General features: G+C 42.6%; 1 protein-coding gene across 1 annotated transcript in view; it reads right to left on the bottom strand.

The window, feature by feature from the left end:
• Arhgap18 (Rho GTPase activating protein 18) overlaps positions 1–11,712 on the bottom strand; it is a 172,493-nt gene extending 160,781 nt beyond the window's left edge. The window contains exon 1 of the mRNA XM_005389189.2: positions 11,654–11,712. Within this exon, the coding sequence (XP_005389246.1) occupies positions 11,654–11,697 (44 nt within the window). The 5' untranslated portion in view covers positions 11,698–11,712. The remainder of the gene's footprint in view (positions 1–11,653) is intronic.
• Positions 11,713–20,980: the final 9,268 nt, after the last annotated feature.

A 20,980-nucleotide genomic window follows, 5' to 3' on the forward strand; every position in this document is an offset into this window, starting at 1 on the left:
GCAACTTAGAGGTCAGCCTGCACTACATAGTGAGTTGAAGACCACTTCTTGAGTTTATGGACTTCTGTCTAGACTCTAAAAAAAAAAAAAAAAAAAAAAAAAGAGGAAGAAGAATAATGATTAAGTTAATAAAAACCAAAGTCTGAAGTTTCATGACCTGAAAATGAAGATCTCTAAAGAATATGCCTTTTGCTTACACTCTGCACCTTGCATGTCTCACTCCTGCATTCCCGAGAAAATGCGTTTTATAGAGTCCATGAGACTATTTCATGACTATCATCTTTTCTCACATACTCAATCTGCTTTAATTTTGCTACCGTTAAGGCCAAAATTATTTAATAAAAATTTTGCCAGGCAATCTATACAGTGAATGTTCTGCCAAAAATAAAGGATTGATTCTGCTTAGATATCAAAGTTCTACTCCAAATTGGAGATAAAACAGTTTTATATTGGCAAGATATAAGGTCAGGTGCTCCCTGCATTAGGTATCCGTAGCTTGGAATCCGCAATGATTCATTTCAGAAAATAAACTCACAATTGGAAATGAGGGTGCGGGCATCCTATAAATGTCTGCCATCGCTTTTGTTCTCATGCACCATCTAGTGGTCTTTTGGGGAATAGTTAAAGTCTCAGGCCCAATCACGAATCAAAAATGAAAGCCTTATTCCAGAAAGTGTCTAGTCTGACGTCCTGCCTTTGTTATTCATGTAAGCAAAGTCACTGCTCTTTGAAGGTAAAACAGATAATTCCAGATAGGTCTGGGATTAAATTTTGCCCCGGGAGATTGAGCAAAAGACTCAGTTTTACTCTCAGGACTTTATTCTTCATTGTCAATATAATCTATTAATAGCTTCGGCAGCACAGAACTGAGGTACACACAACATCCCTTAAAAAGTAACGGAGCGGCTTTGACGATGAATAACTCTACTTCGGGCAAGTTTTAACTTCACTCAGATGAAGCTGCATCATCTGTAAAGTCGGATAACCTATCCATCATCAGATATATACATCACTGTTCAGGTTTATATCTGGATGTCTCTCCAAAATCTCATGTGTTCAGAGGTGGGCTTCTGGGGAGTGACTGGATCATGGGGGCAAAACAACTCATCTGTCAGGTTAGACCACTCAGGAGCACATAGCTAAATGTGGTGTTGGGAGGTAAAGCCTGGTGGGAGGAGGTGGGCCACTGGGGGCATGGCCTGGAAGGGTCTATCTCCCTCCTCCTCCCTTGATCTCTTTCTTCCTGCAGCCCTGTCATGAGCTGTCTTTCCTCTGTGATGCCCCTCTGTCAGGCTGCTTGGTCCTGCAGCCAGCCCACTACAGACTGAAACCTCTACAAGCTGTGAACAAAATAAACCTCTCCTCTTTATAGTTGTGGATGTTGGGTATCGTGTCTCAACATGAGAAAGTGACCAAGACAACTGCAGTGCATTGTCCTGAGGAAATTTAAAAAAGAATGTGCCAACTGCCTGGTAGAATTGGTGACCCATGGACACTACCAAATCATGACAGCCCTTTTTAATACCGAGTACTCCTGTAAGTGGAGTCCTTGGAAGTCATTCCTCCACTGGATCAGCACCAGTGGGCACAAATGAGAGTTTTTGCTCAGTAACTAGACTCAGTAACTAGTTTTGCTCAGAAAGACTGTTCTTTCTCTCTTCCTGCCCCATGATGTATGTGGTATACTGCATGGCCAAGAGCAACAGCAGCACAACTGCCAGATGGGTCTCCAACCCCTGCTCTCCACTTATCAGCCAAGAGACCACAGTCTCCCCACCAGCTTCTCCAAGGAGAGACACACAAAACAGGATCCAATCCAGAAATGTGGGTTGTGGGGATCGTTCAGTGACAGTGCATTCCCCTAGCAAGGGAGAGAGCTTGGATTTAATCCCTAGCACAGCACATACATGCATGCATGAATGTATGCGCACACACACACACACACACACACACACACACACACAATCCATGAATGTTACAACTATTATACTAAACAACATCCTCTACAGACAGTGAAACAGTCCTCATCTAAAGCAGATTGCTAACTTTCTCTAAATCTCAGTTTTCATTAGATGGAAAATGAGAGTGAATGGGATGGTCCATGCCGCTGAAAACCCTAAAATTTAAATCAAGTCTTTTTCCTGCGTAAATCTTAATTGTAAAATGGCACAGTGGTACGGCCTGTACTCTCAGCAGTCTGCTGGACCGCCATGTCTGCAATAGCCTGGCCAAAAGGTGAAGTTGCTGGTTGTTCCTGGGATAAAAGAACTGAGCTCTTGACAAATGGACACGTTTGTGTAGTGGCTGTTTCGTGAAGAATATGGGAAGGGAGGGACACCCTTATGTCTCTGACCACCCACTGCTAGTTGCCCACCTCTCACGGAATGTGTCTGTGTTCCCTTCACGTACTCACAACTCTAACAGACCTATCATCTACTCTCTGACTACTTAACTGGCAAATCAGACTGTAAATATTTATCATTTACAAGTTTCAAATGTGTATACACGGTGGAATAGCTAAATCAGCTAAGTAACACATAACACCTCATATACTCATCTTTTTTTTATAGTACATGCACTTAATTTATGTTCTTGAAAGTTTTTTGGATGTTAACTACGGTCGCCATGTTGCACAATAACTCTGATTTTATTTTGCGTTCTTTGATCATCTTTGCCCCAATTCATCCTCCTTTCTGACTTTAGACCCCTGGTGACCCTTCTGCTCTCTGCATCCATAACTGTGATTTTAATTCCACATACAAGTGAGATTATGTGGCGTTTGTCTTCCCATACTTAGCTTGTTTCATTTAACATAATGTCCTTTAGGCTCACTCATGGTGTTGCAAATGACAAGATCTTCTTCTTTCATTAAGTCTGAATAATATTACATTGTATATTTATACCACATTTTCTTCATCTATTCACTCATGGGTGGACACTAGATCCCATATATTGGCTGTTATGAATAATACCATGATGAACATGAAAATATAGGTATCTTTTTTATATATCCAAAGAAAATGAAATCAGTATATTTCCAGTAGTGGAATTGCTGGACCATATGGCAATCTTTTTTTAGTTTTTTGTGGAACCTCCATAATGGCTGTTCTACTTTACATCCCTGCTGCATGTTTATTAATGATCTCTCTTTCCCCATCAAAATTCACGTTCCATGAAATCAACAATTAGCCTGGCTCCTAGCCCCTGTATAGAATAGTAGTACTACCTAACCCGTGATAGGTGCTCAAGACATATTTGACTAGGTAATGAATGACACCACACAAGTGATTTTTAAAAATCCTTCTCTTTCTGGGTAATTTTTATCCTTCACCCTTTGCTAGTGGTTATTGTTCTCTCTATCTCCCTGCCTATGTCTTAGTTACTTTCTCATTGCTGGGACAAAATAGCCAACACCTACAATTATAAGGAGGAGAGGTTTATTTTGGCTCACGGTTTATGGAGGTTTCAGACCACAGTCAGCTGGCTCCAGGACAGGTGCACAGCAGAGGCACCTGGCAGAGAGGAGATGCTCACATGGCTCGCAGGAAGCAGGGAGTCAGAGGAGCACAGAGAGGAAATAGAACCTTCCAGGTCACACCACAGGGAGCCGCCTCTTCGGACCGGAACCAACCTTCTAATCGTGAGTCAGTTACACAGCCCCACAATGCAGCAGCCTTTCAAAAGCCCCACCTTTGAGCCCATGGGACTAGGGAAACGTCTAACCGGAAATCGTAACAACCCGCTATGACCAGCCTGCCTGTGCCTCAGTTAATGAGTACGTCTCCGCCTGAAAACCTCATGGACCCTACCAGACAATGATATGTAGCTTGGCACTGAGCTGTTAGCAACCTGCTCCTCGGCTCTGAGGACACTTGCCCTCCAAGAACACAACCTTCCCTCTGGGCAGCAGAGATTCCCTGCTGGTTCTACTTCTCCTTCTCAAGTGTCTTTCTCTAGTGTCTTGCCACAGACTAGATTCTGTCATTCAGCAACATGAATTCTGCACATTTCCTCACGGATGATTATAAGGTTAAGTGTTGAGAGTGATGGCTCCCACCCTTCTAAAGCTTCCACCAGATGCAAATGGTCTGCACCTCCACAGTGAGTCCTGGTCTCCCCGATGCTTTCCTCTGCAATGCAAGGAACTGAGTCCAGGGCCTTGCCCTACCACGGAGCCACATGCCTGGCCCAGAATCCTTGCAACATTAATGAAATCAGGGGCTGGGGATTTAGCTCAGTGGCAAAAGTGCCTGCCTGGCAAGCGCAAGGTCGTGAGTTCGGTTCCTGGTACTGGAGGAAAAAAAAAAAAAAAAAAAAACCTTAATGAAATCCGAGGCACCATTATGTACTGTGAGAGACAGAGAGATTCATGTCCATAACTCATCTCAGAGCCTCCCGTTCCTGAACCCATAGTTCTGGCAAGACCCACATCAAAACCGCAGCCCAAGGCTCTGACCATCAGGATCTTTCTAGACTATGATCTTGCTTCTAGAGCACCCCCTCCCTGGAGGTAGATACCATTTTACCAAAGCTATGAGGATGAGGTACAGCAGGCTGGAACACTGTTCTGCAGCTTGGAGGACAAGGCCAGCTTCTGCTTCAGTCTTTGGGTGTCTGAGCGGGAGCTGCCCAGGGTGCCCTCCGCTCCCCACGGGGCAGGTGCAAGTACACAAATGGCTGCCTCCACGTGCCACGCAATACCATCTTCTATCCAGTGTAGTCTACTTCTTATTAGCCTGGTTACCCCCCCCCATACACCCACTGCATTCTAAAGTTTATTTGATACTCTTTAAAAATAAGCTGGATCCCATCTTGCCTAACCAAAACCCACACCCACAGCTTGGGCACAGACGTGGGGGCCTTGGAGAGCTTGGTAGAGAGAAGACTGTAGTTCCAACACAGGCACAAGGAGCTTCTAAAACAGAGATTCCTGGACTCCAACCTCAAGCAATTTTGAGTCAGGACGATTGGGGTGGAGCCAGAGAATCCGTATTCATTCAGTTTCATTTGCTACTGCCACATCTACCCGACGACCACTCAACCATCTGTCCCATTACATATGAAATCTACTCATCTGGGGAATCCACTGATGTAAACCACATACATATAAGCAATTAAAAAGAAACATGAAGTATTTCATTTTGCTCTCTGAACAAGGGAGAGACTGATTCATGTGTGCATCGGGCATCATGACAGAAATATACGAGAAACTAAAGTAATCAAATAAAGTTCATCAGGGCAGAACAGCTATGCAAGTTTATGGGATATAGTACAAAAACAAAAATGCAACAGCATTGTTTAAAAAGTATTAAGAATTTGAAGAAAGCAACAGCAAAGCATAAAGCCCAGATCAGGGCATAATCTGAACCCAGGCAAAGCATTTCACTTTGGAAATCCACTGATCTAGGCTGCACCCCTAAGCATGCAAAAACCAACAAGTACTTCACTTGTGCACAGAACAAGGAGAGCACTCAGATCTAAGCCCACGGAACTGGCCTTGCCGGGGGATGAGGAAGGAACTGCGAACACTTCCACTGGGAAATGAAGTTCAACTACTAGGCGAAAAGTGATTAACTTAAACAAAATGTATCTATGATCACTGAAAAACATATCAGTTCTTCTAGTTGAAAACATAACTTGACCTTATACTTCTAATGAGTATGGTTAAGATAGCATTAATAGTAGCAATAGTAAATTTATAGTCTGTTATTTTGGGATGTTTCTGCATACTATGGCTTTCTGGAAACCCTAAAAAAAAAATAAGCTCTTGGGAAGCCAGGCACAATGGTACGCAACTGTCATCCCAGGCACTCAAGAGGCTGAGGCAGAAGGATGCCAAATTGAAGACCAACCTGGGCAATATTAGGATTTTACTCCTTAGGAATAAAAGCTCCTCTTTGTGGAACTAAAGGCAGCATATGCATACTATACCTAAACGAAAGAATTAAAAAGAGAAAAACAAGTTTTCCTTTCTATTTAACTCACAATAACTTCTAAATGTTCTTCTAATCTATGAAATAGAAAAAAAGGTAAAATTTTTCATTAAAAACATCCACAATGGAACTTGAAGTAATTCAAATGCACTTAATAAATGAGCTCTTTCATATGAGAGAACATTACTCATGTTAAGCCATTTGTCAAACGCATATTCCAACATTTCACATTAGCAATCATGAGTCGGTAATTTAAAATTATGTAGTTTAAGAAGTCTGTGGCTATCCTGTTGTATAGATTTAGGAATCTGTAAACCCGAGTCTGTGTGACTATTCCTATCCTTTTAAAACCAAAGAATTAGAAACAACACACAGGCCAAAAGCACAGTGCATGTTCTTGCCCTTCGTAAACACAGCACTTAAGTTTCTTGCATGGCTCATGACTATCACGGTTGTTACACTGGCTGTCAAAGTGAAAGGGCTTAGTACTTCTACGTTCTCTATTTCACTGTTGTCTTGACTTATTTGTATTCTGTCACAATATTTGGCTTCACAATATCACAAATTAAGTAAAGTACAAGCAGTCATACAGTATGCTGAAAATGTGACAGAGGAAAATTTGATTCTCTAAACAAAAGTCTCTGTGGAGCAATGTGGGTCTTCTGCTTACTGTGCTGTGAAGGGATACAGTACTTTCTCCCTGCGGGGACAGGAAGAGCCTTACCCCCTTCTAGCAGGAATTGTCACTGTGACAGCCACGGAAAGGCAGTGACACGTGCAACACCCCGACCTCTCCAAGTACAGCCTCGCTCACTCTCAAGGAACGTGGAATGGGCGAGTGTCCAATGGAATCACAATCACAGTGGAAACGAATTTGCAAACCAGCACTTATCAAATTTACCAACACAAATGAAAAGCATTTTGCTGAATGCAGAGTGCATTTTTCCAAAGGCTTCAAGCTCAAGACGAACATATTCAGAAAGCAGTGGGAACAACATAGCTGCCACAGCACGGTGAAGCCTGTGAGGAAGAGCAGGAGACAATTTAGAAAATGAAGGCAAGCTGAAAGGCCCCCTGGATGTCTGAGAAGTATGCAGCTCAGAGACGCTGAAGACTGTCACAGTCACTGTCAATAAAATAACAGGTCAGCCTGGTACGCTGAGGACCACAACGAGGAAGCACTGTTATTGTAGTAGCATGTTTGCTAGAATCAGGGAAAGATAAACCGATTTGACAGAACCAAGGTAATGACTTGTAGAACGGAGGGAAGAAAGCTTGTGTGAGGGCTTTCTGAATTTGTGCAGATACTTTTTCCTAATAGATGGAAAGAGCTAAAGCAGATGCTTCCGTCTCTTTGCGGAGGCTTTACCAAAGGTAAGACTGAACTGAGGAGATACAGTAGGAGGAGCACGCTTGGAATAAACATCAACCCTATTCTGGCAGAGGCACTGGATTTTGGGTCTGAGGACAGATGGAGAAGTGTAGCTTTAAATGTTTATTTCATAAAGTAACTTATGAGAAGCCATTCCAGGAGCTTCAAAACAAAATACAAACAAAAATACTCATATTTTTAAGCAGCAATCAGGACACATCTACCACAGTATCTTTTTGAGTGCTCAGCTTTCTGTCGTGACCCTACAATACTCTCTCCAGGTAGCAACTATAGTGCTTTCAAAGGGGGAGTCCTCCAGTGCGTTCCACTGTGCCATAGAAATTCAGTCTCTAGCCCCCAACTATGCATCCCGCTGCCCTTATCTCCTACCTCCTCCAAACTCACCCAGCCACACATTACCCTGCATTCCAACCTCAGCCGCACTCACAGGCGCACACACACTCACTAACACAGAAGAGAACTCCCGCCCTGGAGACGTCAGATGTGCAGACCCACAACATCCAGGAAGTAAGTCACAAACCAAAGGAAGACGTAAGGACAATTGTATTGGAAATAAAGAGAGAAGAATAGCTGCTGGATTTTTTTAGGAGAGTTCCCAGGAAGGTGGTCACTGAGGCCCTTTGTCAGGGGTAATTTATACAGCCAAGTCACAATGCGGGCACAATGTGAGTCAAACTAAAATCAATCTACAGGATTACAAGTACAGCCTCTTAGGTAATATTGATCCAATAGGGAAATGAGTCACACAGCAAGGGTACATGGAAAGAACATAGCCATTTTTGGGAGGGGTAATATAGGTCCAGATGCTCTGGTCACCACCTATGTGCCTGGTGCTATCTGGTCCAACTGGTGGTGCTAACTACAGTATAATCTTGAATTGTCATTTGTCTCTAGGAAGGCATGCAGGCCTGGTCTCTTCCAATTTGCCTCTAGCCACAATTCTGATGTCTTTATTTTTTGTGCTGACTTCCTTGAGGGCTCAGTCCCTCTTTGACTATTAACTACCACCTTAGTTGCCTACAATAACTCTATCCTGGCTACACTACTTTGTGTCTACCTCTGGAACAAACTGAGGGACCAGGACCAGCAATGTGGCCCCTGGCTTCAACTCTGCTCCAGGTCCAGAGCACACATCTTAGCTCCAGGAAGGGCTTCCCGGAGGGCCCTGTACCAGTTCTCTGTCAGCCCTGCTCAGTGCCAAGAAATACAAATATTTGGATTCCAACTGGACTGGCCCATGTGCAAAGATGCCAGCGCTCACCCACATTTATCTACCACTGCTGAGCTGTTTGACCAGAAAATGTCACAGAGAAACAATACCAGGCTTTTCTCAAACCTCGGCATGTATCTGTCTTCTCAGACTGTATTCCCAGCAGAGACAATCAGAAAGTCACTGGTTGGGCTAGAAGCTAATGATACCCTTGATGACAGAGAATTCCTGGCAATCTTGGACATGAATATATCAATCCTAGAACTAATTTGATATTTCTGGCTTCTTGCCTAGATTCCAGTTAATGTTTGCGTATCTCTACTTCTGTGTAGATACAATTATCCTTCCATTAAATAGCTAAAACCAAAGCTACGAATCATCTCAGTAATGGAAAATTCACTCACTCAATCAAAATCAATCAGTGACTGGTTCCAGGACTAAAACCTTGCATGCTATGCAAACCTCAGTGACTTGCTGTCTTATAGACTGATAAAACAACCTGATGATGGAGACAACGGAGAAATTTCATATTTTATTACTAAAATAACACCTTGGACCACATGCTCTTTGATTGAGAATACTTAGGCAGTACCCTGGTCTGGGTTTTGAGAAGAAAAAACTATAGCTGAGCCCTTGTCTAATCCCCAAAATTAGTTTAGTTGATTCCATCTCAAAAATGGTATAAGGGGGAGTGGGGTTAAAGAAAAGCCAGGCATAAATTTTAAGAAAAAGGAAACTATGTTCTTCCACACATTAGGACTGAAGTTCTGGCCCTATTGCAATGTTAAGAGAAAATGAAATAAATTCACTTCAAGCATTTGCTTCACAGACTAGCTCACTCTAAGAGAGTTTATACAAACTCATTTTCTACGTGGTAATGAAAGGGACACTGAGTCAGGGGTTAGGACAGATGGGTGACAGCATGAGATGGCCCCCGACCTTTCTACCCATTAAAATAGGACACATAATGACTGGCACTGGAATCATTTGACTTCTTGTCCTGTGTCATAATTGAGGAAGGGCAGAGAGAGGAAGGAACAGAACAGTCTGCCTTTGTCTCGTTTTTCCCTTCTGCTGCTCCTGTGGTGCTTAACCTCAGAACCCAGGTGATGTCCAACTAGAACAGGTCACTGCAGACCAGGGACCTACAAAGGCAGCCTCCAAACACCATGCCAGGCAAAGCTGAGACAAGGGCTGGGGAGAACATTTTCGTCCGTAAATTCCTAAGTCTTTGGGAGCTTCTCAAAAGGATGCTTCTATTGTTAATTCCTCAGAAGAACATCGAATGCGGACCTCGGAGCACTTCAGTGTGACCCAGGGAAATGGCAGAGGCCACACTTAGCATCAGAGGCCCCAGGGAGCTTCTGCCTGGGCACACGTGGGCAGCAGCTCTGGAGGGGGGATGTAGCAGGGACAGCACCCCAAGCGTTTACGCCAAAGTGGAAAGGAAGGGATGGATCTCTCCAAGCTGCCGTGAAAGTAACCAGGCCTCGCAGAGCTTTGTCCCTTCCATAGACCGAAGCCTATGGACTGAGTGCAGTTGGGTTCTAATCCCTACAGAGCAAACTAGGATCAGGACTCATTATCTCTGTGTAAGTTTGTCACTTATCTTTTCTTCCTAGAGGCAGTATTCTCGAGGCTGTGCCTCGGTCTCTTTCCTCCAGCGCCGACAGAATCTAGAGACCGACTACAGGCATTACCGTTAATTGACCCCATGAGGACTGAAGCACCCCTCCCTCCCCGCCTGTCCACCTGCCTTAATCTCAAGCATCCGCTGCATGGCCGGAACTCATGGAAAGCACCAAGGGATTTGGTACGGAGTAGCTCAACAATGAGGCAGCTTCTGAGCTATGACACTTCGTTATAATGGCATACGCATTTGTTCAGAGTTTAATGGTCTCCCTGGGGAATGCACCATGAGCACTAAATGATGCTTTCAAAAGAGCTTTAAAAGCAATCACCTGTCCAGAAATTTTAACTTTTTCCCAATTACCACTCAAAATAAAATCTATCCTTGCATGATTTATATCCTACTTTAGTTTTAATATGAAAAGAACCCCTTGCTACCCTAGAGAAATAACATACTTTTTTGATTATGGCACTAATAAGTTATCTTTAAGCAAGAAATAAAGTCTAATATCAAAGTAGGAAGAAAATATTTTTTCTGCTCTGTTGATTACAACTGCTAAAGGTTAGGGAATATTTGTAGACCTCTTACCTTACTTATGTAGAAAAAAGTTCTTTTCTTTTAAAACCTCCAGCCAGTTGATAGCAACTGAAACTGCAGCTATAACATTCTGGGTAGTTTTTCCCTGGTAGGCCATAGTTAAGTATGCTTATTCAAATGCCTTTGGCTTAATACCTCTTCTCTCTTGTTTCTTTTCTTTTACATGAAAAACCATCTAAAGCTTTGATTCCACAATTGTCACCAAAAATACAAACACAAGTACATTTGGGAAAGGTTTCACTTTCTAACTGATAACACTGATACTGAAGTTATTCTGTTCCCTCAAAGAAGTGCTAATTTTTAATTTTTATTTACATTTATAGACTCTTTCTGCAGAGTAAGCCCCGGTGCTTTTTTCTTCCTTTTCTCAGTTTTGAGGGGGCTGTCATTTTATTTCTAACAATGAGATAACGGCAATGTGAACATTTCCTCTAATCAGCCGACATTCGATGTGGATCAAGATTAATACCGAATCTTACTATTAATTGTTCTTCATCTGGAAAAGGCCGTCAACTACAGCATCAGTTTAATGATATCACAGGAAGTTCCTTTCCCCAGACAGAAATCTTCTTTTAAAAAAATTTAAAGTACCTTTAACCTCATTTTGCAAATGGAAATTTACATGATAGCTTCAAGGCAACATTCTACCAAGCAGGGAAATTTTACACAGTCTGGAATGAGAGACTGCAAAGAACTCTAATGCTTATCTTTAACCTCCACCAGAAAGGATTGTTCAAATCACACAAAAAGTCTCTTTCCCCAGTCTCCCTTAAGAACAAACTAGTCGAGTGAGAATAAAACCCATCCTTCAAAGCTCTTTCCAGGAACTCTAGATTCCAAATCGATCCATGCTCTGAAAATAGAAAATCGTGCAAAGATGCTCTGCTTACCTGCGGTGGAAGCAGTGTACCAGCTGTGTCACTACCGTAACCATCCTTCTCAGCTCTAGAGCAGCGAACGCCAGAGCCGCGAAAAGTGGGAAAGCGGTCGTGATTGCCGGGGGCAGGCACTGGCGGCGGCGCGCCTCCTCCGGGCTCCCCCGAGCCCCGCACGCCCGCCGCGAGGCTGCTCGGTCATTGCTGCTCCACCACCCGCAGCTGCTCCGAGCCGCGGCCGCAGCGTGCACACGCGGGCAGCGAAGCGCGCGAGCGCTGCGCCCCAGATCGGCCGCAGCTGGCGAGTGCCGTGCCTGGGGACCGGCTGCTGAGAGGGCTGCAGCTGAAGACCCGCGAGCCGCAAGTGATGCGCCGAGCATGGCTTTTCAGGAACCAGCGTCCGCTGCAGCAAAGCCCAGCTCTCGGCGGGCTCGGAAAGCGGCCCCAGCTACTGAGCATGCTCGGGTTCCCAGAGCTCTCATCAAGGCCTTGCAAGTGTGGAGTTCTCCAGACGTGCAAAAGGGGTGTGCAAAGTGAGGAGAGGGAGAAAGGCGGTGGAGGTGATTTTAAACATGGAGGTCTCCTCCACGCACCTGCCTCGGAAAAGGCAGCGGGGAGAAAAGTAGAAAGGACACCTTGCTATGCACTTAGAAAAAGGAAACAAAAATTTTCTGACACGCTGACAGATGTTTTAGATGCTGTCAAAAGATGAGTCTTTATCCCTCTGCTACACAATCAAGTCGCCTCTGGGGCCCGGCATGGGGTGTAGGCAGAGAAAGAATTCAAGGCCAAAAATCACTGTCACAGATGCATTAGCTACGAAAAAGCCTATTTTTGAAGGTTTAGGCAACGGTCTGCTAACTGATTTTCTAGGCAAGAGGAATCTGCTGCCCAAACAACTTTCTTGAAAGAGCAAGTATTTTAAAAACCGGGCAATTTTGGAAATGTAAATGTCAATCTATATTATAATAACATTTTGAACTTAAATCTTCCATGTGGCAGCTCAATTTTAGTCAAGAAAGTCTGGCTTATTTACGATTGTAAACCCGAACCTTCTCCCAAGGCTTGAGCAACGGCTAGTGTCTTTAAAGTTTGTGTCAGAATGAAGGAAACAGTTTTTCTTGAATTTGATATGAACACATATTGCGCTCCTGACCTCCTCAGCTTTCTGTTTGGGGCTGGTGAAGTACTTGAAAATAGGCGTACACTGTAAGCTGTTGTCTTAAATGCTTCTCATAGGCAAACTGGCTTCCCATTGCTCCTGTGTCTTCAGCTGAGTGTTTCTGTGGTGGCCTTTTTACTTTTTCTCCAACTCCCTCACCTGTGATTCATGCAGGTGAGACAAATTCAAAGCCTTGTTCTCCCTGCTGCTATCAAAACTCACAAGGACGTTACTCTGTAGTTAGCAGGTAACAAAATTAGTTCACTCGGAAAAACTTACATCTGGTCATCTCTGCCAAAACCTTCATGGCTTACACAGAGCCAGAAATAGCCTGAAAGCTGAGTTGTTAGGTCTTCAGTCCCTACCAGGTGTCTCCTTGGTCCACCAGCCCCGTCTCTTGCAGCAGGAAAGTCACCCCTCCCTTCTTTCTCTGGATCCTCCTGCCCTCCCTTGGAGATCAGTTGTCGCCTTGGTCCAGAGCCCTTCCTGGCTGCCCAAACCTTTTGCCCAGCCAGTGTCCAGCACGGGTCTTCCATGATGCTTTCTGCACTGTCTTTAGCCGAATTATGCCCCGCCCACCAGCAGCTGTGAATTCCTTAGCAGGTAGAGCCAATGCTGATTCCTTACATCTATACAGTTGTGTATATCAGCCCAATTCCTGGTTTCCACGGCATCCAGAGTAGATCGTGGCCTGGGGGAGGAAGTCCACTTGGAAAACTGGTGGAGTGAATCTAGAAACGTTTCCTAGAGGGTGTGATACGGGAAGGAACAGGAACCTTTTCAGTATCACCCAAACCAAAGATTGCAGAGCTGGGAAGGAAAATGCAGACCTATTTGTGCAGACTATAATACTGATAAGTACTAATAACTAGGGTAGAGCTGTCTCGTGGTTTTTTAATCCCTACTTTTTGGCCCTAACCAAAACCAGAAACAAAAGTGGAGATGTTGCTGCTCCTCCTATGGGCCCTTTGACCTCACTCATGCAGACTCAAAGCAGAGACTCCTCCATCTCCCTCATCCACCAGCTATAATTTTTTGTGCTGTTCTTTGCATTTCAGGAATCTGCTTCTCAAAGGTTGCCCACAGTGTCCCCATCACCAAAGCCAAGAATGTCTCAGTTTCAGTAACAAAAGTCATAGTTATCACTTACTTGCACCTTCTTCTCTGCCAGACATGGCTAAAGTCTTCATAAACAGCACATTGAGTTACAAGAGCCATCTTTTAGTTGCATTTATCACAATTTTACATTGCAAGCCTACAGTATATGACGTTTGCCAGCATCAGCTTAAACTAAGCACAAAAACAATAGTTGGTATTCGATAATACTGCTGATGAAGCCATGGCTTTGAGAGGCCAGGGTAATACAGCTAATGGGTGGAGTAGGGTGTGAATTCCACGCTGTTTGGTGCCAAAGTTCATCAGCATTTAGGTCGTCTTCTCTCCTTGGGAATACATCCCCGGGAACATATGGCCAGTTAAAGCTGGGGTAGGGCCAATTCCGTGTTGACATGTGGCAAAGCCTACGCCTAAACCCTCTATACAGTCCCTCTCCTCCTGTATAAAACTCTTTCCTCTTTTGAATTCCCTGACATGAGACTTTTCTGATTCTGGTCCCCTCTGTCTCTCTGTCTCTCCATTCAAGTTTCCTTTCTGCTGATGCATGCTCTTGTCCCTACCACTTCTAGGACTGCTGCTTAGCTTTCCAACTGGTCTCCCTGTCCTAATCTCTTAATTCTCTAGTCTTTCTACCTGCGACCCACCAACGTGTCCTCCTAAAAGTTCCTTTACTATTACAGTGAACATTGTTTGCTGCTTTGGCAGCATGCTTCCAATTTTCTCACAGCAGATTCCCCAAGTGCGAGCCTCTATCTATTCATGCCCTCCAAAATAGTCCATTTGCTCAAAGCGAAGTTGACTGCTCCGAGCGGTCTGATGGCAACACCCTACCCTTGCCAAGCACTAGCTAAAGAATGAGTCTGTGGTCCAGCTCTAACTGAAGAAGAGGCCGGGCAAGTTTATCACAGGCTTTAAGAACATTCTTTTCTCTCAAAAGACACAGAAATCCATTCATATTTTATATTTAAACAAGCATGCAGCCATCTCAGCATCTTGAAAAGATCAGCCTGAAAAAGCCAACACTGTTCAAAGAGCAGAGCAGAAATGAAAAACTCGATTCCTTGGGGAAATCAGTGAATTGATCTCCCTACCCAAATGCCCACCTTACTTCTTGGTTTCTTGCCGTGTGAGCCAATAAAATCTATTTAAAGCCACAAGAATTAGGTTTTCTTCTGGCAGTCTGAGCATTGTGAGTAGAGAGGGAGAAAAGCTTCAGTGATTATAAATAAACTCAATTTCTTAGCAAAACACAAAGCTTCCACCAAGATCCAGATTAAAAGACAATTTCTAGATGTTCGAAATCAACGTTTGTGTGTGTGGTGCTAAGAATCAAATCCAGGGCCTCCCACATGCTATATGAGTACTCTACCACTGAGCCCCACCCCGGCCCCAGCATCTCTCCTTCTATACCTCAAATGTTTCTTACACATCCGTGCATAGGTCTAGGTCCTCCAGGAAGCCTTTGTTAGCTACACTCTAACAGGTGAGCTAAAAGATGTTTACTCAGGCAGCCACACTATTTATTACACATTCACTCTGACCTAATTTCTAATTGTCATTACATATGAATTGCTCTCTTACTGGATAATAAATTCCTTAAGGGCAAGACCTATGTTTATCTTTTTTGTTTCACTGTACGTGTCTTAGTCATTTTACTGGTCACTGGGACAAAATATCTGACATCCATAAGTTAAAGGAGAGTTTTATTTGAGCTCACATTTTGGTCCATAGTTGGCTGATTCCAAGAATCTTTCCTGTTCAGTGACAAAAGTCATAGTTATCACTTACTTGCACCTTATTCTCTGCCAGACACAGATGAATCCTTTACAGGCATCACATTTGGTTACCACAAGAATAATCTTGCATGGCAGAGGAGAGCTATCCACACAATACAGAGACAGAAAGCCGAGTGACAGGAAGAGCAAAGCCAGGGAGATACCTTAACCCTTAACCCCGTCCGGGTCATGCCTTCAGCAACCAGCCTTTTCTGACCGGATCCTAGCTCCTAACACCAAGCCAGCTACCCTGATCACCTTCAACAATCTTTAGGGGAACCTCTAGATATAAACCATAGCATTCCACCCCTGCTCCCTAAAATACTCATGTACGTCTCTTTATGTAAAATACATTTAGTCTATCTTTCAGTGTTGCTCAAGTCTTAATAGTTCTGGAATTACTCAGAAGTCCAAGTCCAAAGTCTACCTTGAGACTTAAGGCAAACTCTTATCTCTGACACCCTGTAATATTGAAAAGTTAAACCCCACTGACATACAATGGCACAAGATAAACAGTGTATTTCTCACAGCAGGATCCCAGCAAAACATGGCTGTGTCACTGAACTCTGGAATATGGTGTCTCAGATCACTGCATTTGCAATTCCTTACAAAAGCAACAGGGAGAGTATTTCCCCATAATCCACAACACCTTGCTTCCAGAAGAAGTAAGGCATGATTCCACAATTCATTTGCTTTTAAAAAGTAATTTAGTCTCACTCACTTGGCTATTAACCTTCTGTGGGCCAGTGTCCCTCCACAAGGAAGTTCAATTCTGAAATTTCAGTGCCAGTGAAGGGGTGAGGTGGAGCGTTTTCTTACTCATATCCCATTTTCACAAACTTAATCCCGAAGGTGAGTGGGGATTTGGAAGCTAAATTGATAATGCACTCTGGTTCTTGACTGGAAAATAATTGTCTCTAGTATGATACACAATGTACTATTTCAACTTCCAGTTTTAGGTGATATGAGAATGGAGTTTTCAGATATATTTTCAGGTAAAAAAATCATTAATAGTCTCTTGGAGGGGAAAGTGGGTTTACAAAAATGGGTGATTATATAAGGTATCATATGCATGAATAGGCCAACAAAAAATGCAAATGTTGGTATTTTGGCATATCACTGCACTCTATGTAATGTTCTATGTATCATTAACTTAGTCAAGATATCTGTGCTATAACAATGCTATCTGATTATTATAACTGATACAATAATTATTTCTATTTTAATAATATATTAGAATAATGTTAGAATAGAAATGATTATACCTATCATGATCATCAGTCAGGGTCCAATGAGGAGATAATAATTTGGAAAGGGAAGGGTTTGAATTATATACAGTGACCCCTGGAGTGGTCCCTGCCCACATATTGATGAAAAAATCCACTGGGTTGTGAAGGCCAGAGCTGGTCCACACTCGCAGGGTGAGATTGGCAAGCTGTACGCCTCCTGGAAGGGGGCCAATGAGCCTAGGGTAGTTGGCAGGATGCTGCCCGCTGGGGTACTCATGAGATTGTTGAACTGGCTGGGCAGCTGGCTGGCTCATAGCTGGACTTACCAGAAAACTGCCAGCAAGTCACCACGGAAGAGGCTTGAGTGAGTTCCCTGGGGACCCACAGAACTCACCAGAATCCACCCATGGGGTATGCCACTGACCTTGCAGATCTAAAGCTAGCTGGGGTGACCACAAAACCCATCCTGAAGCCGCTGCTGGGGAGATGCAGCTGTGCTACACCTGGAGAGCCAGTTTAGACAGCAGCACTCACCTGGAGTTGGCCTGGGGAGGTATTGCTGCACTCAGTACTGGACAGCCTCCTGAGTGCTCTGGAACTCCCCTCAATGACCTCGACAGCACTGCTGACAGTCCTTGGCGGTGAGCTCCACTGGGTGTCCTGCAGGTCAGACCAGCACTGCAGGAGCCAGAAAGCTGGAAAGTATACCTACAGGAACCAGGAAGGGATATTCCTCCTCCTGCAGAGTCCCTCCAGCGCCCTCTACCGACAATGCCTAACATCACGCCAGCTGGCAAGACAAACGTTTCAGTATCACAAGCAGGTGATGAGAGAGAGATTTGGAGCCCAGAGGCAATAAATTAACTGACAGTGCTACTGTCAAATACACTACTTTATATTGAAATTATCTCTTCACTCATTTGTCTCTTCTCAGGGGAGATGATAAGTGTTTCAAATGTAAGGATAGTTTTTATATTTTATTGTGTAGCGTAGTTCTTGGGATGTATCATGTTTGCCAAACATTTGTCAAAATTTTGCACTAAGTACATAAATATTGCATTCTGTGCTAAAGGACTACTGGTCTGACAAACACAGGTGTGCTCAAATTTAGTTGGTGTAAAGGGAGATCATTATTTTCATTGCTTGCATGTGACAGTTGTGGTGATTGACATATTGTGTGTCAGTACACTCACTGTTTCCTAAATGGGATTTTTAAAGTCACTGGGAATTTGGATGGGGTTTACTGATTAGAAATACTGTACTCCATAAATTACTAGGTCAAAACAATCTTTCCTTCTTTTGAGAAGCAGGTTACTGTACTCAGAAAATTACTGAGAAAACGGGGGGGGGTAGTTATACTGTAAGCTGAATAAAATTCATTTTACGTAGACTTTAGTAAAGTGGAGAAACAATAAAACAAAAAATTATTCAGATATATAACACAAGTTCCTGGTGCTTGAGTGTGTATCAACAAGATCTATTTCTTTCACATTCTGATTTAAGGACTGAATTTCATCTTACTTTGAAGGTTTTATCTGTCCTGAGTGAGCCCAGGAGTGGAGGAATGAGATGAATTTATTTTAGCACACATCAAATAATTTAGTAAGCATCAAATGAGTGCCGCAGGCAGAATAATAATAGAAGAAGGGAGTGACAGAAACAAAGATGTATTTTAAGGACTTGGCTCCACCAGTTGTGAAGCTGGAAAGTTTGAATTTTGCAGAACAGACCATTAGGCTGGAGATTCAAGGAAGATCTGCCATCTCAGTCTGGAGACAAAATTCCATCTTCCTTGGGGACCGCAGCCTTTTCCTCCTGACACCTTCAGCTGACTGGCCAGGTCCAACTCACACTGATGAAGGTAACCTGATTGACTCAGGGTCTCCTCCTGGCTCAAAGCACGGTCACATCTAAGAAGTAACAACTAGATTAATGCATGAACAAATACATGGGCGTATCAGACTAGCCAAGCTGACATAGAATATAAATTAATCACCACAGCATCTCACTCCATTTATGAAATCAATATAGCAATGATAAGACTAAAAGCTGATGCTGACAGGGGAGAGGAAAAAGGACAGGGAGGAGAGGGACAGGGAGAGAGAGAGGGAGAGAGAAAGGGAAAGAAAATATCAGTATAAGGAAACATGTTTAAACATTTTATTTGAGTAAAAGATTTTAAAAATGTGAGTACTCAGTCATAGTTCAACAGAACCATTTCTTGTTCTTTCTTCTCTCTCTCTCTCTCTTTTCTCTTTGGTGACAGGGTTTTTGCTATCTAGTCAAAGCTGGCCTTGAACTCATTACACAGCCTAAACTGGCCTCAAACCCACTCTGCCCCTCCTGCCTCTGCTCCCTGGATGCTGGGGTTATAGGCATGTGCCACCATGACCTGCCTTATTTTCTATATTTTCAAAAATCCTGTGTTTATAGCTATAAATTAGTCACCCTATTTATTATTGTTTTATAGAATAAATCCTTTCTAAGTTTTACCAATATGTAAAATGGCTTTTCTTCTTCCTGTGTCTCATTCCTTTCTAAAATTAATGTTCTCCTCCCTGAATAATTTATTCAGCAATATTTGTGATTGGATGTAGCATTTGAACACTATGTAGTATTTGAGCGCTCCCTTCATTTGGACATAGCATTTAAATGATAGTTCCTATAAATATAAACTACTTTTCTAAGCATTCTGGATGTATTATTGTACGGTCTTTTCATTGCTATACCTGCTGTTTTCAGTGGTTTTTGTGCTTCGTTGTTTAACATCTCTGTTTCGGGTATGCAGTAACTAATCTAAGTACGTGTTTAGTTTTGTTATCCTTTGATTACTTGTTTTGACTGTTGGATCGTGGATTCTTCATTAAATCCTGGAAACATATTTTTATATCATTTAGAAAATCAGCTTCTATTCTCTCTAGTGTCTTTCCATGAACTACGTTATCCATAGGCTGCGCTTTCTTTTTGTTCCCCACGTCTGCCAGCTTCTCTTGCACATTCTGTTTTTTGCTGTGTAACTCCCACAGCGTTTTCCTCACTGCAGTCTCCTCACTCATTCCTTCTATCTCCACATATTCTTATGTTTAATCCATGTAACAATTTTTAAATTACAATAATTATATATTTTCTGCAAACAGATTTTTTTCTTTTTAAGTTTGCCTGGAAAATGTCATCGTAACTTACACCTTTCTCATATTCTTGTGTTTAGTTTTACCACTTTAATTATTTGGAAATTCTTATTTTATAGTTTATGCCCAATAATCCTATACTTGGGGTGTGACTTAATCATATTTTTTTCTTGGCTGAGTTTTATTGTGGATTGTTTCCTTGTGTGTTTTGTAATTTTAGGTGGCGAGTTTATTTTCCCAGGGTTTTATGATGGGAATTTTATTATTTGACTTAAGATATCCCAGGAGCATGATTAATCTAGGCCCAACATCCATGTTAACTTACAGTTATATAGTTCCTAGACTACAGAGATAATGGAAATCCAACCCTAAAATTTGTAAGATAAAGCTAATGTACGAGAAATTTCTTTTTCAGTTTCTTCGATTAGACCCTTGGCTGAGATGAAAAGTTTGCCTTGTCACCTGTGTATGCTGGGAACAGGTCATTTTGCTCTACCCTTCCTCATATGTACATAAAAGTTCAATTATTTATCTTTTTGTAGGTCCAGTTCCTTATATGCTATCTCAGCTTGGATTTATACTCAGTTCATTTCTAAGTCTTTATTTTATCAAGACATTTCTAGTTTATCTAAGACTCTTCTTAGAAACTTAAAGTGTCAAACATTATATATATATATATATATATGCTTTATACATATATATGATCAATATATATACACAAGGGTATACTCCAACTTGTGATCAGTTTCCTTTATATTTTTGTTCTCTAGACTTTTCCTGCAGTTTCTTGTGAGTCTAGTTATGTATTTTTAAATAATTTTTGTTACCTTTTATACATTATTTCTTTGAATTTTATATGAAGATTTTCTATTAATGTACTGCCCTGTCTTCAGAGAATCTCAACTTCACTTTACATGACCATAAAACACATT

This window comes from Chinchilla lanigera, unplaced genomic scaffold (assembly GCF_000276665.1).
Source record: "Chinchilla lanigera isolate Chin_1 unplaced genomic scaffold, ChiLan1.0 scaffold00035, whole genome shotgun sequence".
Taxonomy (NCBI): domain Eukaryota; kingdom Metazoa; phylum Chordata; class Mammalia; order Rodentia; family Chinchillidae; genus Chinchilla; species Chinchilla lanigera.